This window comes from Sinocyclocheilus rhinocerous, unplaced genomic scaffold, assembly GCF_001515625.1.
Source record: "Sinocyclocheilus rhinocerous isolate Xijiao unplaced genomic scaffold, SAMN03320098_v1.1 scaffold24, whole genome shotgun sequence".
In the NCBI taxonomy this organism is placed as follows: Eukaryota; Metazoa; Chordata; class Actinopteri; order Cypriniformes; family Cyprinidae; genus Sinocyclocheilus; species Sinocyclocheilus rhinocerous.
The window spans coordinates 1,777,810-1,797,611 of NW_015647124.1; the positions used below are offsets into that span (position 1 = coordinate 1,777,810).

Below are 19,802 nucleotides of genomic sequence, written 5' to 3' on the forward strand. Positions count from 1 at the left end.
CCAAACAAAGTAGTTTCGCTTTCACAACGAAACAATACTACAGCGAGAATAAAAGTTACGCCTTCTTTCTTTGTGATATTTTAGGTTTTAGGTTTTAGGTAGGCGTGGACAAGTCTTAACTTTTTAAAGAATATCTCTTTGGATTTGAGACTTTAGTCTTTGCAACTTTACAGATCTTCTTTATGCACCAAGAGCTTGTAACACTCCAACGAGAAAGGAAAACTTGAATTAGCATCATATGACCCCTTTAAAATACTCCCCAAAGGTGGTATATACTATAAGTGTTCTTTTCATTTTGTGGACAAAAAGTCCTCTAGTTTTCCGGTATGAGTCAGGAAAGACTTCTGCTATAGGAACCTGTGGAGAACTCCACTGGTTGGTGTTTACTCTAGATGTGAAAATCTTCCAGAAAGTGAATACGAATCCATTTCATTTTCACCATCCAGTGATGTAAATGGTAGCAGGTGCAGACAGCAGTAGATAAAAGGGTATGCTGTGATTAAGATGTATAGAGGTGACCTTTAGAAAAGTACCCGGTATAGGTAAAGCGAGAGCGAGTGAGGGAGGGATGGAGTTTCAGCAGCTGAGTGATCTATTGAAGGTCAGATCATGCAGTGTACTGCTGCTATCGAGAGCCTCTTTATATAGCTTCCCACTCACCAGACCCAGCCAGGCCTAAGGAGGGTCAAAATGGGACTGGCTTCACTCGGTTGTGTCTATGTTTGTGTTATGTTGGTCCTAAAGTTGATTTGTGCCTTCCAATAATCTTCTATTACTCATGAGCACTTCTATTTATCGCATTTCCTCTCACATAGACAAAGTAATAATAAAGGGCATTAGAAGTGTGTCTTCTGCATGTGGCCCTGTCAATCATCTCAGTATGTTCCTCTGTTCTACACCATTCTCTGAATGGTGTGAATATACATGTGACTGTACAACAGAGACCAGCCCCCTCTCTGTCACTCAACTCCCTCTCTAATTCTCTCTGGTGGATCCAGTGACTGCACTTCCAAGTACTTGGTCCAAAGAACCAAAGATCTTGGATTTTTGAACCCCATAAGAAACTGCTCCTCTTGGGTGGATACGAACACATTTTTTTTATAAACTGTTTTTTTGTGTGTGTGTGAGGGAGTGACTGCAAGATGGTAGCTTCACGTAGCTGGCTGTTGGGCCTTATCTTAGCTCTGCTTTGCACTGGATCGTTCAAGGATTCTGTGCAGGCTGAAGAAAGACTGCAAAGTGAGGAAGCCGAGGTGCTGAGGGGTCTGAACCCTACTGGAGGTGAGAAAGAGGAGGTGGCTGATGAGGAGGAGGGTGGAAATATATCTGAAGAAGCTGATAAAGACGCAGGAGGAGATGGGGAAACAGAGGAAGCTGAAGATGAGGACGATGGAAAGGAAGCTTCTGAGGAAGAGGAGATAACTAAGGAGGAAGAAGCAGCTGAGGCTGAAGTGGAAGACGCTGAGGAAGAGGAGGAGGCAGAAGAAGGAGCAGATGAAGAGGAAGTAGCAGAGGAAGATGACGAGGCAGAAGGAGTAGAAGATGAAGAGGTAGAAGAAGCAGAAGAGGAGGATGAGCAGATGGAGGTAGATGTAGAAGAAGAATTAGCAGAAGAAGAGGAATCAGCACAACAGACAACAGAGGAAGAAGAAACAGCAGCAGAGGATGAGGGAGCACCAGGTGAGGAAGAGAAAGAGGCAGATGGGGAAAAGGTAGCTGCTAATGAAGATAATGAGGAGGCTGGAGATGGGGAAGATGAAGAGACCATCGTTGAAGATAATGTTGAAGGTAACTACTGAAAAAAAAAACTGAAAAAAACCCCCGGTATATTTACTTGAAAAAAAGCTAGGAAACAATTCCATCTCGTGACTCTTCGGAGATATGAAGGATGTAATACTATTATATAGGTACTCAAGATTAACATGAGATTGGCAGAAATGTGTGTGTTATGTCCCCTTTAAGAACGATTATTAAAAAAATAATATTAATGGTAATGCATACCTTATTTAAATTCCTGAGTAACGTTTACATATTACTTATAACTACAATTTGTCAATCATTAATACTGATAATGTATTTCACCGCAAAAGACACATGTTCCAAAACCTAAGGTGGACATTTTTACAATTATACTAAAAAGCCTTTTATTTGCTAAAGTAGTATAAACTATCAATCAGACAAGAAAAGGCATGTAGTAGATCGTAGCAGACAGGTTTTTCAGCTTTTCAAGCTTTGATCATGTTGATAATTTAGAGATCTTAGAAATTTGCGTATCAAATATGATACAGTGAGCTTTATAGGGTTGAAATGCTGTTTTGGAACAGGGCCATTGTTGGCTTTGCAAAGTCCTGTGAATGCCTCTCAGTAAGTTTATGAAGTCACACATTGGCCCTAAAATAGCTCACTACATCAGAACAGCTACAGCAGCTGAAATATTCCAACCATTTTAAGTCCTTTCTGGCTGAATGTTGTTGACTTGAACCTAACACACGGCATTATTGTTACATGGTATCACTCGACTGTATGGCCACCACTGAAACCTAGAGTCTGTTATCAAGTTAAAGTTCACAAACACTAAAGTGCATTTGAGTTTTCTAGCTGCCATTTGACATGGAACAAAGCAACCATACCTTTCTCAGTGGCAAATGTCAACTAGCTTTCCCTTAACTAACTGCTGTCAGATGAATAACCAAATTCCATTTTTGTGCCCTTGAAGGGCACCATTTGTAGGAATGTTCCAAATGAAAGTGAACAATTGAGTGCCTTCACAATGGGCCCTTCCACAAATTTGTTAGTGAAGGGTCACTTCAAAGAAGTAATTGTATTGTTCAAGGTTATGTGACCCAGGGAGACAAGTCCTTGTGACGGTGGGAGAATGAGTTAATGTAAACAGAATAATTCAAGTTTTTTGTTTTGTTGTAATTACACTCATTTTCAGCATGCATTTTATAGGAAGTTTAAATAAGTCTCCTTGGTATCTAAGAACAGAACAGAAAGTATACATTAAGAATAAGAATGGACCAAACACCGAACCCTGCACCCCAATGATTAGCCGATGTGACTTGGACACATATTCTCTCCAGGAAACCTTTGACCTGACTAAACAAATCTTTCAAGAACTTGACAGAAAAGTTGGCAGGACTAGTCTTTAGCTTTCAACTGCTGTAGGGTTAACTGTTGTGGGGTCAACCAAGCCTTGCCTAAATATGGTGGGAAAGTAGCCAGTAGTAGGAGACGCATTGATGTGATTGAGTGGAGTTGGAGAGATCTCTTGTACAAAATCCTGTGAATAGTCTGTAGGTGTCTGCAGTGTTGCTGATCTTGTTTCAGTAGTAAGTGACCTTGGCAGAAGAATCAACTAAAGGAGAAGAAGGAGATGAGAGATTGATACTTGCTCAAGTCAGCGGTGATTCAGAGAGAATGAAAGACAACTGGTGGAAAAAGGTGTTTTAGAGAAATGTAAGAAAGTAACAAGATTATTGTTAGGGATACAGTTATGGGTGAGCTTGCATTGTGTGCTGCAGCGGAGTATGAGGCCATAAATTCTAGGAAGTCAGCCGCTTGAGGTTCGTCCAGGTGGATGTTGAAGTCTTAGTAGCAGTAATTGATATTATAAGGATGTGTTTTGCAGAGAGAAGAGAGAGGAGTGGATTTCCAAAGTTGGAGACAAAGTTGGTAGAGAGAATTTAGAGAGTTGTCATTTTGTTGCATGATACTTGTCTGTCAGACCAAAACATTTTAAGAGGTTTGATGACTGTCCAAGGCAGGGATGAAGTCAGCTTTGTTGACCGCCAACTGGAAGTTCCAACAGACTGAGAAAGACTGAGCATACTGTAGGTACCCTGGATTGGACGTCCACCTACAGTAAACAAAAAGGAGGTACTAAAAAGCACACGTTAAAAGAATGGCTGAAAAATAATGAAGTATTAAGGTGTGCCAGGGGCATCCAATCTTGCTCCTGGAGGGCCACTGTCTTACAGAGTTTCCACCACACCTGCCTCCAGGATTCTCCAACACACCTGCCTGGGAGTTTGTAGTGATCCTGAAGACCTTTATTAGTTGGTTTAGGTGTGTTTAATTAGGGCTGGTGCTAAGCTTTGCTGGAAGGTGGCACTCCAGGAAAATAATTGGACAACGCTGCTGTACAGTAGGTGCCGCCTTGTTGGTGTTTTTTCTCAGTGTAACTATGGAGACTGATTTGCAGGTTTTTACACAAGGAGGGCTACCACTTCCTCTTCAGAATCAACTACTAATTAAGTACTTGTCCACTGATTGCTTTACAGCTGAAGCCTAGCAATGTCCCAACCAGCCACAACCAGGTCTAACTTAGGGTGACCATACGGGCCATTTTCCCCGGACGCGTCCTGGCCAGGATTTCTATATTGCCTTGAAAATGGCACGTATGGTCACCCTAGTCTAACTATACTTGCTTTTGAACATAGCACTGGTGCCTTACCCATTACTAATTAAGATCTTTGTTAACCCTAATCTTTCTCTCTCTGTAGAAACTGCCAAGGAAGAAAATGTAGAGGCAGAGTTGGTCTCCATACAATATAGCTCAGGCTCTTTCTGTGCCCTTTGCTCAGTCTGTGAGGTAAATCATGCTTCTTCCACACTGCTTCAAAAATGACCTCTGCACAATTGAATAAAGCCTATTGTGATGAATTGAGAAAATGAATTAAAAATGCGCATTGCAGCATAACGTTTACATCTCCTCACGTTGCATCAAAGATTTATTTAAAAAAAAATTATTTCATATGAATGTAATGAATTATCAAAACCATTTATATTAGTAAGTGATGAAGAACTGACATTACTGACTCACACATGCCATAGTGCTTACACGTTACAGAGTTTTTTATTGGGGCTTGGGGCAAAAATGCCACCAAAATGAACAAAAATGTCTCCCAAATTCAAGATAAGGGGACAAAAATGACCTCTGCACAATTGAATAAAGCCTATTGTGATGAATTGAGAGAGGTAAATCATGCTTCTTCCACACTGCTTTTTTTATTTAAAAGATTTTATTTATTTAAGATTTATTTTAAAAAAAATTATTTCATATGAATGTAATGAATTATCAAAACCATTTATATTAGTAAGTGATGAAGAAATCCATTGAAAATGCCAGAGTTTCGTTCAGTGCATACACGTGCTGAATGAATCTTGCACTCTTGCGGATTCTCTCTCATCATAAACAACAAATTGCTGCTACGATGTAAACAATGTAAAGATATTAATTGTGCAGTGTAGACAGCTTCATGGGATTATAAAAAGGATTTTTTGCGAGAGTATATAATCTTGATTTTCTAATGCATGGAAAACAATAAACAAATTCATAAACAGTTCTTACCTTGTTTTGTCTGTGTAGCCTACAAGAATATGACGATCCATTTCCCCGCACATAAAAACTACTTTTTAATATATTCTATTACTCAACATTAATAATCATTATTACAAAATCAGAAGCAATAATAAACAATTTGTCATAATATTGCAGTTCTGCCCTGTAATGAATTCCTTTAATTCTATCATTTCTATCCTTTAAGTAGGCTACATGCATGCCACCTTTAAGCAAAATTAAATAAACATGCCGTGTGAGATGCAGCTTCTGTTCCACCATTGCAGTGTAAAGTTGACTTTTGTTGATGTTGATAAAATGTTATATGTAAATGTAAAACAGTCTACAGTATTCTGATTGATTTTAGCAATTGGTTATAGTTAAGTATTTGACATAAAAGGCAACAATAAATTTAATAAGGTAATCTTAGAAAATGCACTTATAAAAGTAAAAAAAAAAAAGGCCTGGAAATCAATCAAGTTAATTTCTGACCCTGATGACATCATGACGATGATCAGTGCATGAGGTAATTTCACCATTAACTTACTGAAGTATAGATTTGGTGTGATCCCTTCATAAACCTTAGAGGTGTAGCTTCCTACTCTATCTCTGTCTGCCTCTCTCTTTCTTCTCAGCACTGCGGTACCTGTGACAAATGTCCCTGTGAGGAAGGAGACACGTCAGCACACTGCAATCACTGTGACGTAGGTGTTCTTTCTTAATATGATCAAAATTCATATTAATAAAGGCCAAAAGTATGTGGACACCCAAGCACTATACCTAATTTAACTTCAGATCTTAATGTTGATAAAAAAAAAGGTCTATGAACATGTTATGCATCACCTACCCTCTTACCTTCTCCTTCCACAGGATTGTTCCTACTGTTACATTTGTCCAGTGATCTGTGAAACAGTCTGCCAGCCAGGTAGGATGCTGATGTTAATAGGATGCACACTCTTAGTTAATGTTATTAATGTATCAAAGTAAAAAAAAAAGCAGTGTATATACTTAGCTTACACAGATGATCCAAGCACTATTTGTGAGCAATATATGTGTTATTTAATTAAGTGTTAATGTATTAAGTCTTTTTGGATTATATTTTTGGAATGTTTGCTTGTTTTTAGGTGGAATTCTTGATGTACTGAGTGGTTCTCTCTACCAGTAAGGATGCAACATCTGTTCAAAACAATACTTGCAGAATAATCACATTATGAATGTATTCATACCTGTTATCAGCATAGTTTTATGTTGAGCCTGATTTTTGTGTGTATTTTTTGTCCTCAACTTCACCTACAGCACTGTGAACACGTTGCTCTGAATACTTTCAGCATTCTTCACAGCGTCATCTTTTGGTGAACAGAGGAACTACAGACTAGCGTTCAAATCGTTCACTTGTAGGCCTGTCTATTTGGCTGGCGAGATCTGGGGATTTTCACTCTGAGGCCAGTGATGGGAGTGGACAACCTATCTTAAATATAACCGAGGAACGGTCAGGACCTTAATGTTTATCATTTAATAGTACTTTAAAGGTGACTTTACAGGCTGCATTAAATGCATAACAAATATGATTACATGCAAATGATCTTATTTAGTACTTATCACAATATTACTGTTTTTGACTGTATTTTGATTAAATAAATGCAGTCTTGGTGAACATGAGACTTTTCTTTCAAAAACATTAAATCTTACTGACCCCAAGCTTTTGTACATATACGGAGAAATTTACATTGAATAACAACAGTAATAACAAAAGTTCAGGTCAACATGAATGGGTCAATTCTGTCTGTACGGTTTCAGATTAATCAGTGTCAATTTAAATAATCATGTATAATTTATGAGTGTGTGAATAAACAGATACACTATACACAATACGTTTTTACTCACCCTCAAGTTGTTCCAAACATGTATGAATTTCTTTCTTCTGCTGAACACAAAGAAATATATTTTGTAGAATATGGCCAACCAAACAGTTTACGGTCACCACTGACTTCCAACTGTTTGGTTACCCATATTCTCCTACAGGTTTGGAACAACTAGAGGGTGAGTAAATGATGACACAATTGTAATTTTTGGGTAAGCTATCACTTTAATTTAGGACATGTTTCATGTTGGGAAATTGAACAAATGCAAGAAATGACAGATAGCCTTCTGATGAGATGCAAAAATACTGTAGTAGTGTTCATTGCACATGCTGTACTTCAACAGGCACTGCTGTCAAATCCTGGTAGTACGATTAGTGATCTTCAAATGGAGGAAAGTAATGAAGAAATAGCTTCAACATCTGCATATTAATTCATACATATTTTTATACACTGTTTGTTCTTAGCTTCCAATGCAATTGTGTCTATTCAATACACTATTCATTCAGATTATTAAAAGTAAATGACTAACAACTGCACTTTGTCATGCTCTGCTCATACAACAGAAACCTCCCTCGTAAGGTGTGAAAACTTGGTTAGAGAGTGGAAACTAAGTTCTTCCCTTCTCTAAAAGTCATGTAATGGAGAGTGCACTGAATATAAGCTGTTTGTTATTATGACTGAGCATGTGAAGAAAAAAATGGTGGGCAAAAATTTTCACTTTCAGTCATTGTTAATATACTTCACAAACAATTACAAAGAAAAGGCAAGTAACACATTGAATTAAATGTAAAATGTTGTATATATGGAACTGTATGTGTGAGTGCATAAACCTAAACCCATTTCCTTTACAGGAAATTATTTTTTTCACTCTGTGGACTAGTACATACAAACATTCAGAGTCAATGACAGCCTGAATAGCCCAACATTTTGCTATACTGTGGTCTGTTAAAAAATAATAAATAAATAAAGGCACTGTAGCTTGTGCAATGGTAAGTTGCCACATTAATTTTTTCACTAAATGTTTTCAACATTTTTCAGTAGCTAAAATGTTTTAAGGATTAAATGTAGTGTAACCCAGGAAACATTTACACTGACAAAATATCAAATATCTTCTGATTTAATGTGAAAATATGCAAAAAATGCTTATTTCTAACAAGCAGATGCTTCTCAAGACATGTGTGGTTGCTATTTTATTGTCTGACTTCAGCATTGCAAAAGGTGAGTATTTTCTGTCACTTTCTTGTTGTGTTGGTTGAATCAGCTTTATTTTGGTTGTCACTGAATAGAACTATAAATATATTCATGCATATTATTTTTTATTCTAAGAACAACACGTCACAGAACACAGGACTATATAGGGATCAGGCAAAATGTACACACTATAGTTGATTTAACAGTTAATTCCTGGCATGTCTCTTCTTTCGCCACTCTCACTTTCAACACAACCGAGTGTGAAGAAGAGTCTAAAGCAGTTTATAGAGCTGACCTTGTTTTCCTTTTTCTTTCAAATTTATTTTAGATTGGTGCTATTTTGGCTGTGGTGAGCAATATTACATTTTCATATACCCTTAAATAAAATATGTTTCTAAATATTTCTGAATATGAAACTTTCAGGGAAAGTTGGATGCTTTATGTGGGACCTTTGGTGAGGAACCGATTATTTCTAATTGTGAGCAAACTCAGTCTACCCAATCATTGACTACTTTTACCTTGACAAATCCACCTCTAATTACCGATTTAATCAGGGCCGGAGTGGGACTCATTTTCAGCCCTGGAGTTTCATGGCTTAGACCGGCCCACTTTAATTTACGACTGAGCTATTAAAATAATTAAAACCTCAGTCTGCAATAGTGCACTGTTCTCTACAGCCTTGTAATTCATTGTATTTTTCTAGAGCTTTTGTTTATATGCTAGAAGCTAAATTTTTTAAAATGTATTTCTCTCTCTCCATTTAACAGCTTTAACTTACGATAGTGAAAGACGTCTTTCCTCAGGTAGACTGAATGTTTCCCTGCCTTGCTGGATGTTGGGCTCATGATCAATAAGTTGCATTCGCCCAGTCCAGTTAAAATGAAGAGACAATATGTCTATTGTAATATAGTATATAAAATAATACTTCCATAGAAAGACACTTAAATACTCGTATTTAATACATAAAAGAAAAGTGACTATGACTGTCATATTGCCATATTTCAATATCACTGAGATACTATTATAGTTTTTATTAATATTTTGGATTAGTTTTCATTTTTATATATCTGTTTTCATTTTAATTTTAGTAAGATTTTGGTCATTTTGTTGTGTCATTTTCATCATTATTTTTTTATAGGTTTATATAATTAATTTGAAATGTAAATAAATTGTCTTCTCCTGACTTAGTACTTATTATTTTTATTTATTTACTTATTTATTTATTTAAAGAAAACTCGCTCCCTCATTGGGGCAAACACTATCTCAAATGTAATGGGCGTAAACAGTCTCCAATCAACATCGACACCCAGAAAGTCGTTAAAAACCAAGAGCTGGGATCTGTTGACCTGATTAACTTCAGTCTTCCTCACACCATGAAGATGCTGAAGAATAACGGACACACAGGTGTGGAATCAGGAATACAGCCTACTGTATGCACATATGTAAACATAGCTGCACGTCTTATCCGCGTCCTCCTCCATGCTATCCCTGCAGTTGAGTGTGAGCTGAAGGCAGGAGCAGTGGGAGTTCGAGCAGGAGGTCTGAAGCACAAATACACCGTCCTGCAGTTCCACTTCCATTGGGGTGGAGAGGACCTGGTGAATCATCCGGGATCCGAGCACTCTCTGAACGGACACAGATCACCTCTAGAAGTTAGAGATGAGGCCTGCAAGATCAAGTTGTGACAGACATGGAAAATGTTGCTTGCATTTAGACTCACGTGTCGTATTTTCCTATGCAGATGCACATTGTCAGCCGGAGAAGTGATCTTAATGACAGCACCGCAGCAAAAGTTCAAGATGGCTTTGCTGTGATGGGCTTCTTTATTGTGAGTCGCATTTACAGGGTTCATCCCCTAGAGGGCTGTATTACCATTTCAAATGACAATTTATTTAGGAAGTATTCAACGTTTTGAAAAAAAGCTTTGTGTGAGAAATAGACTGAAACTTAAGTCTTATTCATTGAAAATCTCCCGTCTTTTTAAACTTTCAAACCACAATTGTTTGGGTAAATAGTGACAGAATAAGTGAAATTTTTTTTTTTTTTTATCACTTAAGACAGTGGTTCTTAATGAACCTATTTAGTTTGCTGATGATAGTGTCATTTTGGTATAACAGAGATACTGTTTTTTTAAATATTTTTTAATAAGTTTTATTTATTTTTTTAGTACATCAAGTTAAGCTACATGAAAATGAGAAATGTTGCTTTGGCAACTAGCTAAAATAATATTCATATAATATTAATATTTTAATTTAGGTAATGTTAATTTTATTTCAAGTACCTTTTTTATGGTTTTGGTTTTAGTTAACTATATAATAACCCTGCTGATGATGTCTATTATTGAGCCAGTGCCATCAATTGTGGTTAGCTAATTATGATTGTTGTAAAATGGATATTTCCAGTGCAGTGACACAACTAAATGTAGCTAATGTTCATACCCTCTCCCTCTGTCTCAGTTCATTTTGGAAAAACATGTTGATAAAACACAGTGAATGGAGGAACATGTGTCATATAAATTCTAGTTTGATTTTCTAGTGGTAGTTACCTAACCTAACTATTTGTTAAAGATCTCAGGGAAAATTGAAAACAATAAATTACATTCAATTGTTTTTTTTCCTTCAGGAGAGCAGCGAAAAGGAAAAAGAAAAGCAAAAGGAGACGTCACAAGTCTGGAAAAGCTTCACCGATTATCTCCAAAAAATACCAAGAAATGGTAAAATAAAATAACTAACAACTTTAACTATTAATCTATATTTGGCTCCAGCATGTAAAACAAACTTGCAGCCAACTTGCACTTTACAATGCCTATATAAGAATGTGAGCCAGACATCAGTCTAATAATATTAATAACTTTTTAACTCGTTTTAGCGCATTCATTTAATTGATTAGTTATGGAAAAATAATGATATTAAAATATTTTAATGCAATTAACGCTTTGGCCCTGCCCAAGAGTATACGTCATCTTACATTTCGTAGAGTTGACTGTTGACAAACATGATTCAGGGCAACAACTCACTGCATGATGTAGCCTATAAAATGAAGTTATATGCCCTTAAAATGTAAGGTATTGGGGTAAAAAAATGCCCCAATATGAGTTTGTGTCTCATATTTATATCATATGATAAGCGATATCAAATGATCAGCGAGAGCAATATCACCCCTGATAGCACAGGGGCTACATCACTGAGATGTCTATTTGACGTCTGCATTTACATCTGCAAGACATATTTTTTTGTTTGCTCATCTGCAATACGTCTATAAGACGTTTCCTATGAGATGTCAAATAGACGTTTAGGATGTCTTTAAGATGTATATGATTTAGAATGTTTGTAAAACTGACGTCTGAAAGATGTCAATCAGATTTTTGTACACAGCAGATGCTTTCCAGGTGAAGCAATCTTTAAGACATCTTGCAGACGTACTAGGGGTGGAACGGTTCAGCTTACTCACGGTTCGGTTTGTATCACGGTTTTAGAGTCACGGTTTCGGTATGGTTCGGTATGTGCTATGTTTAGGCAAAAACTATACTGTCAAATAAAAATAAAGAAAATTAGAATAATCTATCTAACTACAAGCAACAGCACAAATAAATACAATAGAGTAAAGATACAAATAAAATAAACAGTGATTTTCAGTTTTTTTAGGTAGGTCTAACATTAGTTTTCAGGTACAGAATTTGAATAAAGTAATGAAATGTAAAACAGCATTGCATATTTGACTGTATAAATTAAAGATTCATCTTTATTAAAGTTACAAAAGCTATTCAATCAAGAGCAGTGAGTGATTTCTTTGTTGTTGCTGTTTGATTAATATTAAGAAAGTGCTGTCACTTTAAGAGAATGCACTGATACAGTACATTCAGCCGGCTATGTCTGCTATAGGATACTTACCAAGACGGGCATTTTGACATAATTTTTGTGTGAATTTGTCCATTTAAACACAATACTTCAGAGAAAGCTTAATATTTGCGCACGTTCTGAGGCGCGGGTTTGCGCGCTTCGGATGAGCGCATGCACAAATCTTCTCACTGCTCGCGCAAGCTCGCGTCCTCTGGCTCTTAAATGTTTAAACTGGTAAAGCTTAAACGAGTTTAGCTTAAACACAGATATCAACGTGTGCTGTTCAAGTCTCAACTGTGCTCACGCGCTATCAGCACCCGGGTGATCACGGAATAAATGGTGGAAAAGAGTGAATGGTTTGTCTACGTTTTTTTAATTTTTCATCGCTGTTGTTGTAATGTATTGGGAAGCCAGAATGCGCATCCATCAACAGAAACATATATTAGCCGAACCCTGTTTGTTTTACGTGTTATTTATAGCAAACCATATTACAGATGCGTTGTCAGATTTAAGTTGAACCGCGGTCCTAGGACCTTTTTTCCGCGAACCTTTCCACCCCTAAGACGTACGTGTGCTATCTGGGACATGAGTAGCCTACTGTTTTTGTCCCATAAAGCACGAGTGCAAATGTGATTTTAAACAACAGTTCAGTAAATAATAAGTTAATAGTGTTATATTTTAGATTTTCAATTTTGCCAATGAAAATATTGCAGAGCCACAGCAGAAATATTGTGTATCTCTGAGCAACACACAGCGGTGATTCGTTTCTGAATTAGTCTTAAGTTTTAAACGAATCGGGTGAACCAATGATTCAATGGCCCATTCATAAAGTGAGCCATTTAATTCCTGAATGAATCAGCAGTTTGAACGAATCGAATGAATGAATGACTCAATGACTTACTCATAAAGACATTTACCCCCACCTACTAGTTGTTTTAGTTTCTTATTAAGAGTATAATTTCCTTAAAAATACTTTTAAATAAATCAATAAAAACGTACTCACCCTCATGTCGTTTCAAACCTGTATCAATTACTTAAAAAAAATGTAGAATGTTGGTAACCAGAAGAAAAAGAAGAATGTTGCTGACCAAGCTGATTTGGTTACCAATAACTTTCATTGTATGAACAAAATATGTTTCTCAAATTATCTTCTTTTATGTTAGGCCATTGTAGCCTAAACGTTTATGTGTAATAAATTTTATGTCGAATCAAGTAAAATAGAATTTTGCAAAAGATTTCCTCGTGCAGATTTCGCAACTGGTTCAGTTTGCTGACGCGAATTCACTGCATTGACAATCAGAAAGCTGTTTGGTTTGAAAGTGCGGCACTTCATGGACTTTTTTGTCCTTGAAATTTCGCTAATGAGACCCCACCTTTATTGCTGTATTGTTGAGATAGCCTATTATGCGTATTTTGTTGTCTCATTTTTATTTTACTGCTAGGAGACAAAGTCAGAATTTTGGAGCCCTTTTCTATGCATCAGCTCTTAAAGGGGGTTGATCTCAGCAAGTACTACCGCTACAATGGCTCACTGACCACCCCTCCCTGTGATGAAGCTGTGGTTTGGACCATCTTTAAGGACCCAATTAGGATCAGCAAAGATCTGGTACACACAAATTAATTTCCGATTCCAAATAATTCCATGACTTTCTATGAGATCGAAGGACTTTTATGAATTATTATCTACCAAGCCCAAACTGCATTGCTCACCAAAGCTGCATTTATTTGTTTAAAAATACAGTAAAAACAGTAATATTGTGAAATACGATTACAATTGAAAATATCTGTTTTCTATTGTAATATATTTCAAAATGTGATTTATTCCTCTGATGCAAAGCTGAATTTTCAGCATCATTACTCCAGTGTTTAGTGTCACATGATCCCTCAGAAATCATTCTAATATGCTGATTTGCTCAAAAAACATTTTAATGTGCTGCTTCATATTTTGTGGAAAACTTTTTTTAAGGATTATTTGATTAATAAAAGGACAATTTTAAAAGAACAGCGTGTTTTTAAAATAGATAAGTATAAATTACTTTACTACCACTTTTATTTAGAATAAAAGTATTTATTTCTTTTTTTAAAAATCAAAATTTTTGAATGGTATAGTGTACATCTCAGGTAGCTTTAAATACTTGTAATTGCATTAAAATGCGCATAATCAGATTATAGTTACTTTTTTATGGACATGATTACATATTTTTTCACACAATGGAAGCAAATTATTCATAACTTATTGATTTTCCTTAATTCTTCTTTTTTCTCTTTTAAAATTTCCATTCTAAGAATCCCGCTGTGTGTCATACCATTTAGCTTTGAAAACTTTGGATGTGTAATGTTATTGCTGTTTCATGTTCATGTAATGGAGGTATTTTTACAGCCAAACCCCTTTAATGTAAAATATTTAGTTAATATTTCAATAATTTAACAAGACATTCACATGTTCACAGTTCTCTGATGTTAGTTAATGGTCAAATTGAGATGCAGGTAAACAAATCCCTTTGTTTTGTTTTGTTTCATTTTAAAATAATTTATTTTTATTTAGCATGATTATGATTGAATTAATTATTAGCTTTTAATCAACTCAGTCAAACCCACTGCAGTTCTTTCATTAACCCCCGTTTGGGAAACCTTGGAAATATATTTAATTTCTAATTGTTTTTTTTTTTTTTCATATCAATGCGGTACATTTAATGGTAAGTTTAAAGTCAGTTAGGTAATAAGTAATCTTAAATGAAAATATTAAAAACTTTGCAAGACTTACAGTGTTAATAACTGTGTAAACGCATTATGGAGCTTATAATATGACAAAACTAATTGAATTTGTATTGTGTAAATTTGAATTATTGACAAGTGTCATTTAACAAAACTGAATATTATGTGGCATTTAACATAGTTCTGAATTAGATTTTTTTTACTTGAATATTAAACATTTGAAATTTAACACAACTGAATATTTTTATGGCAGAGTTTTAAAGACATGTATTTTTAAACAGCAAATTTTTGTTCTGAAATGTTAGACTGCAAATATACAGTTTTTAAAAATACAGCTTCAAGTTTTCAAGATGAAGAGGAAATTCGGAACATCAAATTCAATATTCTAAAATTCAATACGCAGAAATTCAGATCGTATAGAAAGTAGGTCAGAGGTAATCCACAGGGAAGAGTAGATGATCTCAGAAATGTCAAAACGAAGCATTTTAGCCAATTAGTAGTTTTCTGGTGTGAGCGTGCGGTTCAAGATCTACCTGATCATGAATCGCCCAGAGGTAGCCTAAGTGATTCTTAAACATTTATGGTTCATATACTTATATGTTAGATTAGCATTCTCAGCATGTGAAACATTTGTCTAAGCCAGTTATTCTCAACCTTTTTTACTCCAAGGCCCCCCTCCTCTCCAAATCAATACATACTTTGCAAAAATGTCACTGCAGATATTCTTTACAACTTAAAAATAGCTACTTAAAAGTACGTAAACCTTAATTATTCAGTAACTTTAACAAATAAGCACAGGTCAAACTGCCATACCAAACAAGACCACAGGGAGACGCCAAAGGACTGCATACACAGATCCATGCAGAATAACTAAACACACCAAAATACAAATGAAAAATGAAACCATTCTGAATGTGTGTGAAAGGCGGGTCAATGTCATCATTGAATAGTTCCTCTGTCAGAATAAATGAATTTGAAGCGTTTGATGCCCGTATGTACATAACTGATCCTCAGAAACTTAGAAACCAACACGCTTCTTCAGCGAGCATCTGTTATAAAACACTTGCTGTACATTAATTTTGACAATTAAATGAATATACAGAACTGTGTTCAAGCAGAAATATGATGTTATAGCGATCCGTGCGCCATTAGTGCAGATAGGTTTGTTTGCGCATCAATAATAACGGACACATGCGCGCCTAGTGTATGACTATAATAGTCACTATAATGGTCTTTACTGGGCGGTGCTAGGGGCTAGCACCCCCAAGCATAAAAAAAAAAGATGAAATAAAATAAAAACATTTGACTCACATGTATAACTCATGCAATGCAATACATGACGTGATTTGCAGTCAATCAAAATGTCATAGCATTTTATTTTTAAAAATGGATCGGTTCCTTGTGCCAAGCCTTCCCCCGACTAAAGATTTTTTCTAGTCAACTAGTCACATGTTTATTTTAAGTTCTTTCCGCGGGAAAAAAAATGCAAGTAATATACAGTAATATACAGTAAAATACAGTAAGCGTGATAATACTCCCAAACTCCTAAACACTTGAAATGAGCCTATATAGTGATTCTATTATTCATATAAAAAATAATCTATTCTGGACGCCATTACAGAGGACTACAAGACTACAGAGGCACATTGTGTGAATCTGCAATCCTATATATATATATATATATATATATATATATATATATACACACACTCACGTACCATTCTCTGTAAACCCTAGAGATGGTTGTACGTGAAAATCCCAGTAGATCAGCAGTTTTTGAAATACTCAGACCAGCCCGTCTGGCACCAACAACCATTCCACGTTCAAAGTCACTTAAATCCCCTTTCTTCCCCATTCTGATGCTCGGTTTGAACTTCAGCAAGTCGTCTTCACCACATCTAGATGCCTAAACGCATTGAGTTGCTGCCATGTGATTGGCTGATTAGCAATTGAACAGGTGTACCTAATAAAGTGGCCGGTGAGTTTATATATATATATATACATATAACTATATATATAGTTTAATGTGCATTATATTAAGCGGAAATAAATGGTTATACTGTAATGTTTGTTCACGATGCCTTGAGCTCAAAACACAGTTTACAAACATCAGCATGGATTCCAATCACGGAATGAATGAAGCAGAATTGCATTAATAACAGACTTATCTATGACACTTACACCGTGTCTAGACCGGACGCGAGCAGTGAGACGCGTCACGACAAAAGACAGCAGAACCTATTAATTATAATCAATACTGTCTACACTGAATGTGAAATTCCCAACAGCAAACGGATTCCCCGTTATTCCTGATGTAGTCCAAGCTCTTAGCAACGGGCGCTTTGTCGCTTCAAGCAGTCGCGTCTGTATAGTGTTGCACCGCGCCTCATCCAGTGTAGGAAATATCACTGATTATAATCAATGGGCTCTACTGTCTTTTTTGCTTTCCCTCGTGTCCTGTGTAGACACGCTGGCATGCTAATCACTTTCACACCAAATATACTTTAAAACAAACACCAGAGACCGCTTAGACAAATGTTTCACATGCTGAGAATGCTAACCTAACATATAAGTAGCCTACATAAACCATAAATGTTTAAGAATCACTTAGGCTACCTCTGGGCGATTCATGATCAGGTAGATCTTGAACCGCACGCTCACGCCAGAAAACTACTAATTAGCCAAAAGGTTTGACATTTCGGAGATCATCTACTCTTCCCTGTGGATTACCTCTGACCTACTTTCTATACGATCTGAATTTCTGCGTATTGAATTTTAGAATATTGAATTTGATGTTCCGAATTTCCTCTTCATCTTGAAAACTTGAAGCTGTATTTTTAAAAACTAGATATTTGCTGTCTAAGATTTCAGAACAAAAAAATGCTGTTTGAAAATACATGTCTATAAAACCCTGCCATAAAAACATTCAGTTGTGTTACATTTCAAATGTTTAATATTCAAGTAAAAAAAAATCAAATTCAGAACTATGTTAAATGCCACATAATATTCAGTTTTGTTAAATGACACTTGTCAATAATTATAGTTTACACAATACAAATTCAATTAGTTTTGTCATATTATAAGCTCCATAACGCATCACCACAACCTCTAGTCTCTACCATAAAGAGGGAATCTGTATGTTTCATAATCTCCTATTTGCTTACATAACTTTGCTTGATTGACAAGCCCATATGTGTTTTCTGCTCAGGTGATGTGTATATCATTTGTTCTATCTTGTCATATTACTGTCATGTTGTCTAGCCTCCATCTCCCTCATATCCCTCCCTCTTTTCACCCTCTGTTTCCTCTGTCATTGTCTCTTATCACACTCATCTCTTACAGAATCCTACACATCTGAACCAAATTCCTTTGGCAGCAGGTGCAGAGCCCTTGTGATCTGAGCTTGTGACCACATACACACGCGCCTCTGCTAAATCAGTGCGATCAGTAAAAGGATGAATGTTGTCATATCATTTTCCAGTTCAGCTCCTTGTGACTCTTTTTTCCCCTGCAGCTGCTCAGATTCCCAACAAAAATGTCTTTTGACAACGTGTATCGGCCACAGCAACCTCTGAACAATCGTGTGGTCTATTCTTCCACTGCTCTCACCGCAGGTGATTGTTCATTTGAAATGTATGCAGTATAGTGTGAGCCATAAATAACATGAATTAGAGACCTATAATTAACTAGACTGGTCTTTTTCTCCATATTTACCTCAGGTCACACAGGAACAACTGAGCACATCCTACAGCACCCGACCAATCAGGGGGCCTAATCCGAAAATTATGCACATAGTTTAAATACAAAAGCTTTTACTTTACTCGTTGTCAGTCAGAAAAAGCAATGCAATTTTTTTTTTTTGCCACAATTAAAAAAATATTGATACATTATTGATGTATTTTATTATATTCTAGGACAAAAAGATTAAAGAAAAAAAAAAGGAAGGACTATCTACTGTAGTTATATGGATATTGCATACAATATGTTTACCCTTCTAAAAAAAAAAGTTGGTTAGCTGGTTTCATGAAATGACTAAGCTGGTTAAGATGGGGTGTATCGCATGTTTTAGAGGGATTTTCAGCTAGTTGACCAACTAAACAAACAAAAACCAGCTGACTGAGAGATTAACAAACTCATTTATTTGTTTGTTGATTTATTTATTTATTATTATTAGTATATTATAGAGGACTCATATTTTAGCTGGAAGCAATGGTATGAAGTAGTGTTGTCAAAAGACCCGGTACTTCGGTACCAAGTCGGTACTAAAAAAATGAAAATGTTACGGTACCAGGTTTTTTTAAGTACCGGTGGTACCGAGTACCCGGTTCTTGATGCGGTATCCGAAAGGTGCGCAGATGCGCTCTCTTCATAAAAGCACTGAGACGTGGCGACATCAAAACGAGGAAACACACCAAACTAACAAAACAATTTAAAGACACCCAGATCAAATGAAAGAGTTCAAGCAGGTAAGTTTCATTTGAATTTTTTATATTTGTGTTTCCCATACATTGATTTATTTGAGGCGGCCCGCCACAATATCAAAACTCACAGCCACAAATAGATTTTCCAAAAGGCTTTGACTTCGTTGAATAAACATGAGCACTGCACGTGTCAAAGTCGAAACCCGGTGCGGGTGTTTTTATATCACTGTATTTCTGAAGGAAACAACTGTCTTCAGAAAATTATGGATGTCATTTTCATTTCATCTTGCCTGTAATGCCTGAGCAGCGTTTGTGAGCGGAGCGCTTATTTTATTACAGCCGTTACCGTTTACAGAATCTCACATTTAAATTTCCGCTACTGAAAGAAAGAGAGATAGGCTGACAAATAAAAGTGTAGTCTGCACAAAATTGT

The 19,802-nt window shown here is 36.1% G+C and overlaps 2 protein-coding genes across 3 annotated transcripts; both read left to right on the forward strand.

Moving 5' to 3' along the window:
* Positions 1–1,142: 1,142 nt before the first annotated feature.
* Positions 1,143–6,878, forward strand: LOC107708889 (sarcoplasmic reticulum histidine-rich calcium-binding protein-like). Its single transcript, XM_016513253.1, has 6 exons — positions 1,143–1,781; positions 4,517–4,594; positions 5,977–6,045; positions 6,212–6,266; positions 6,466–6,502; positions 6,638–6,878. Exons 1-6 carry the CDS (start codon positions 1,143–1,145, stop codon positions 6,657–6,659), a joined length of 900 nt encoding a protein of 299 aa, XP_016368739.1. The 3' UTR covers positions 6,660–6,878.
* Positions 6,879–9,731: 2,853 nt separating this feature from the next.
* On the forward strand, positions 9,732–18,740 carry LOC107708954 (carbonic anhydrase 9). 2 transcript variants are annotated; one of them, XM_016513334.1, is made up of 7 exons: positions 9,758–9,798; positions 9,889–10,046; positions 10,136–10,222; positions 11,017–11,107; positions 13,676–13,839; positions 18,463–18,562; positions 18,668–18,740. In XM_016513334.1, exons 1-7 carry the CDS (start codon positions 9,768–9,770, stop codon positions 18,721–18,723), a joined length of 687 nt encoding a protein of 228 aa, XP_016368820.1. In that variant the 5' UTR covers positions 9,758–9,767; the 3' UTR covers positions 18,724–18,740. The 2 variants fall into 2 exon arrangements, with proteins under 2 accessions (XP_016368819.1, XP_016368820.1); XM_016513333.1 differs by having other exon boundaries at positions 9,732–10,046.
* The last annotated feature ends 1,062 nt before the right edge of the window (positions 18,741–19,802 follow it).

Excerpts from the sequence above, each read along its gene's own strand:
- LOC107708889 (XM_016513253.1), top strand. The coding sequence starts at position 1,143 with ATGGTAGCTTCACGTAGCTGGCTGTTGGGCCTTATCTTAGCTCTGCTT. Across the intron at positions 1,782-4,516 it reads AGACCATCGTTGAAGATAAT|GAAGAAAATGTAGAGGCAGA; the intron begins GTTGAAGGTAAC and ends GAAACTGCCAAG. Across the intron at positions 6,267-6,465 it reads TGAAACAGTCTGCCAGCCAG|GTGGAATTCTTGATGTACTG; the intron begins GTAGGATGCTGA and ends GCTTGTTTTTAG.
- LOC107708954 (XM_016513333.1), top strand. The coding sequence starts at position 9,768 with ATGAAGATGCTGAAGAATAACGGACACACAGGTGTGGAATCAGGAATA. Across the intron at positions 10,047-10,135 it reads GACACAGATCACCTCTAGAA|ATGCACATTGTCAGCCGGAG; the intron begins GTTAGAGATGAG and ends TTTCCTATGCAG. Across the intron at positions 18,563-18,667 it reads TTCCACTGCTCTCACCGCAG|GTCACACAGGAACAACTGAG; the intron begins GTGATTGTTCAT and ends TATTTACCTCAG.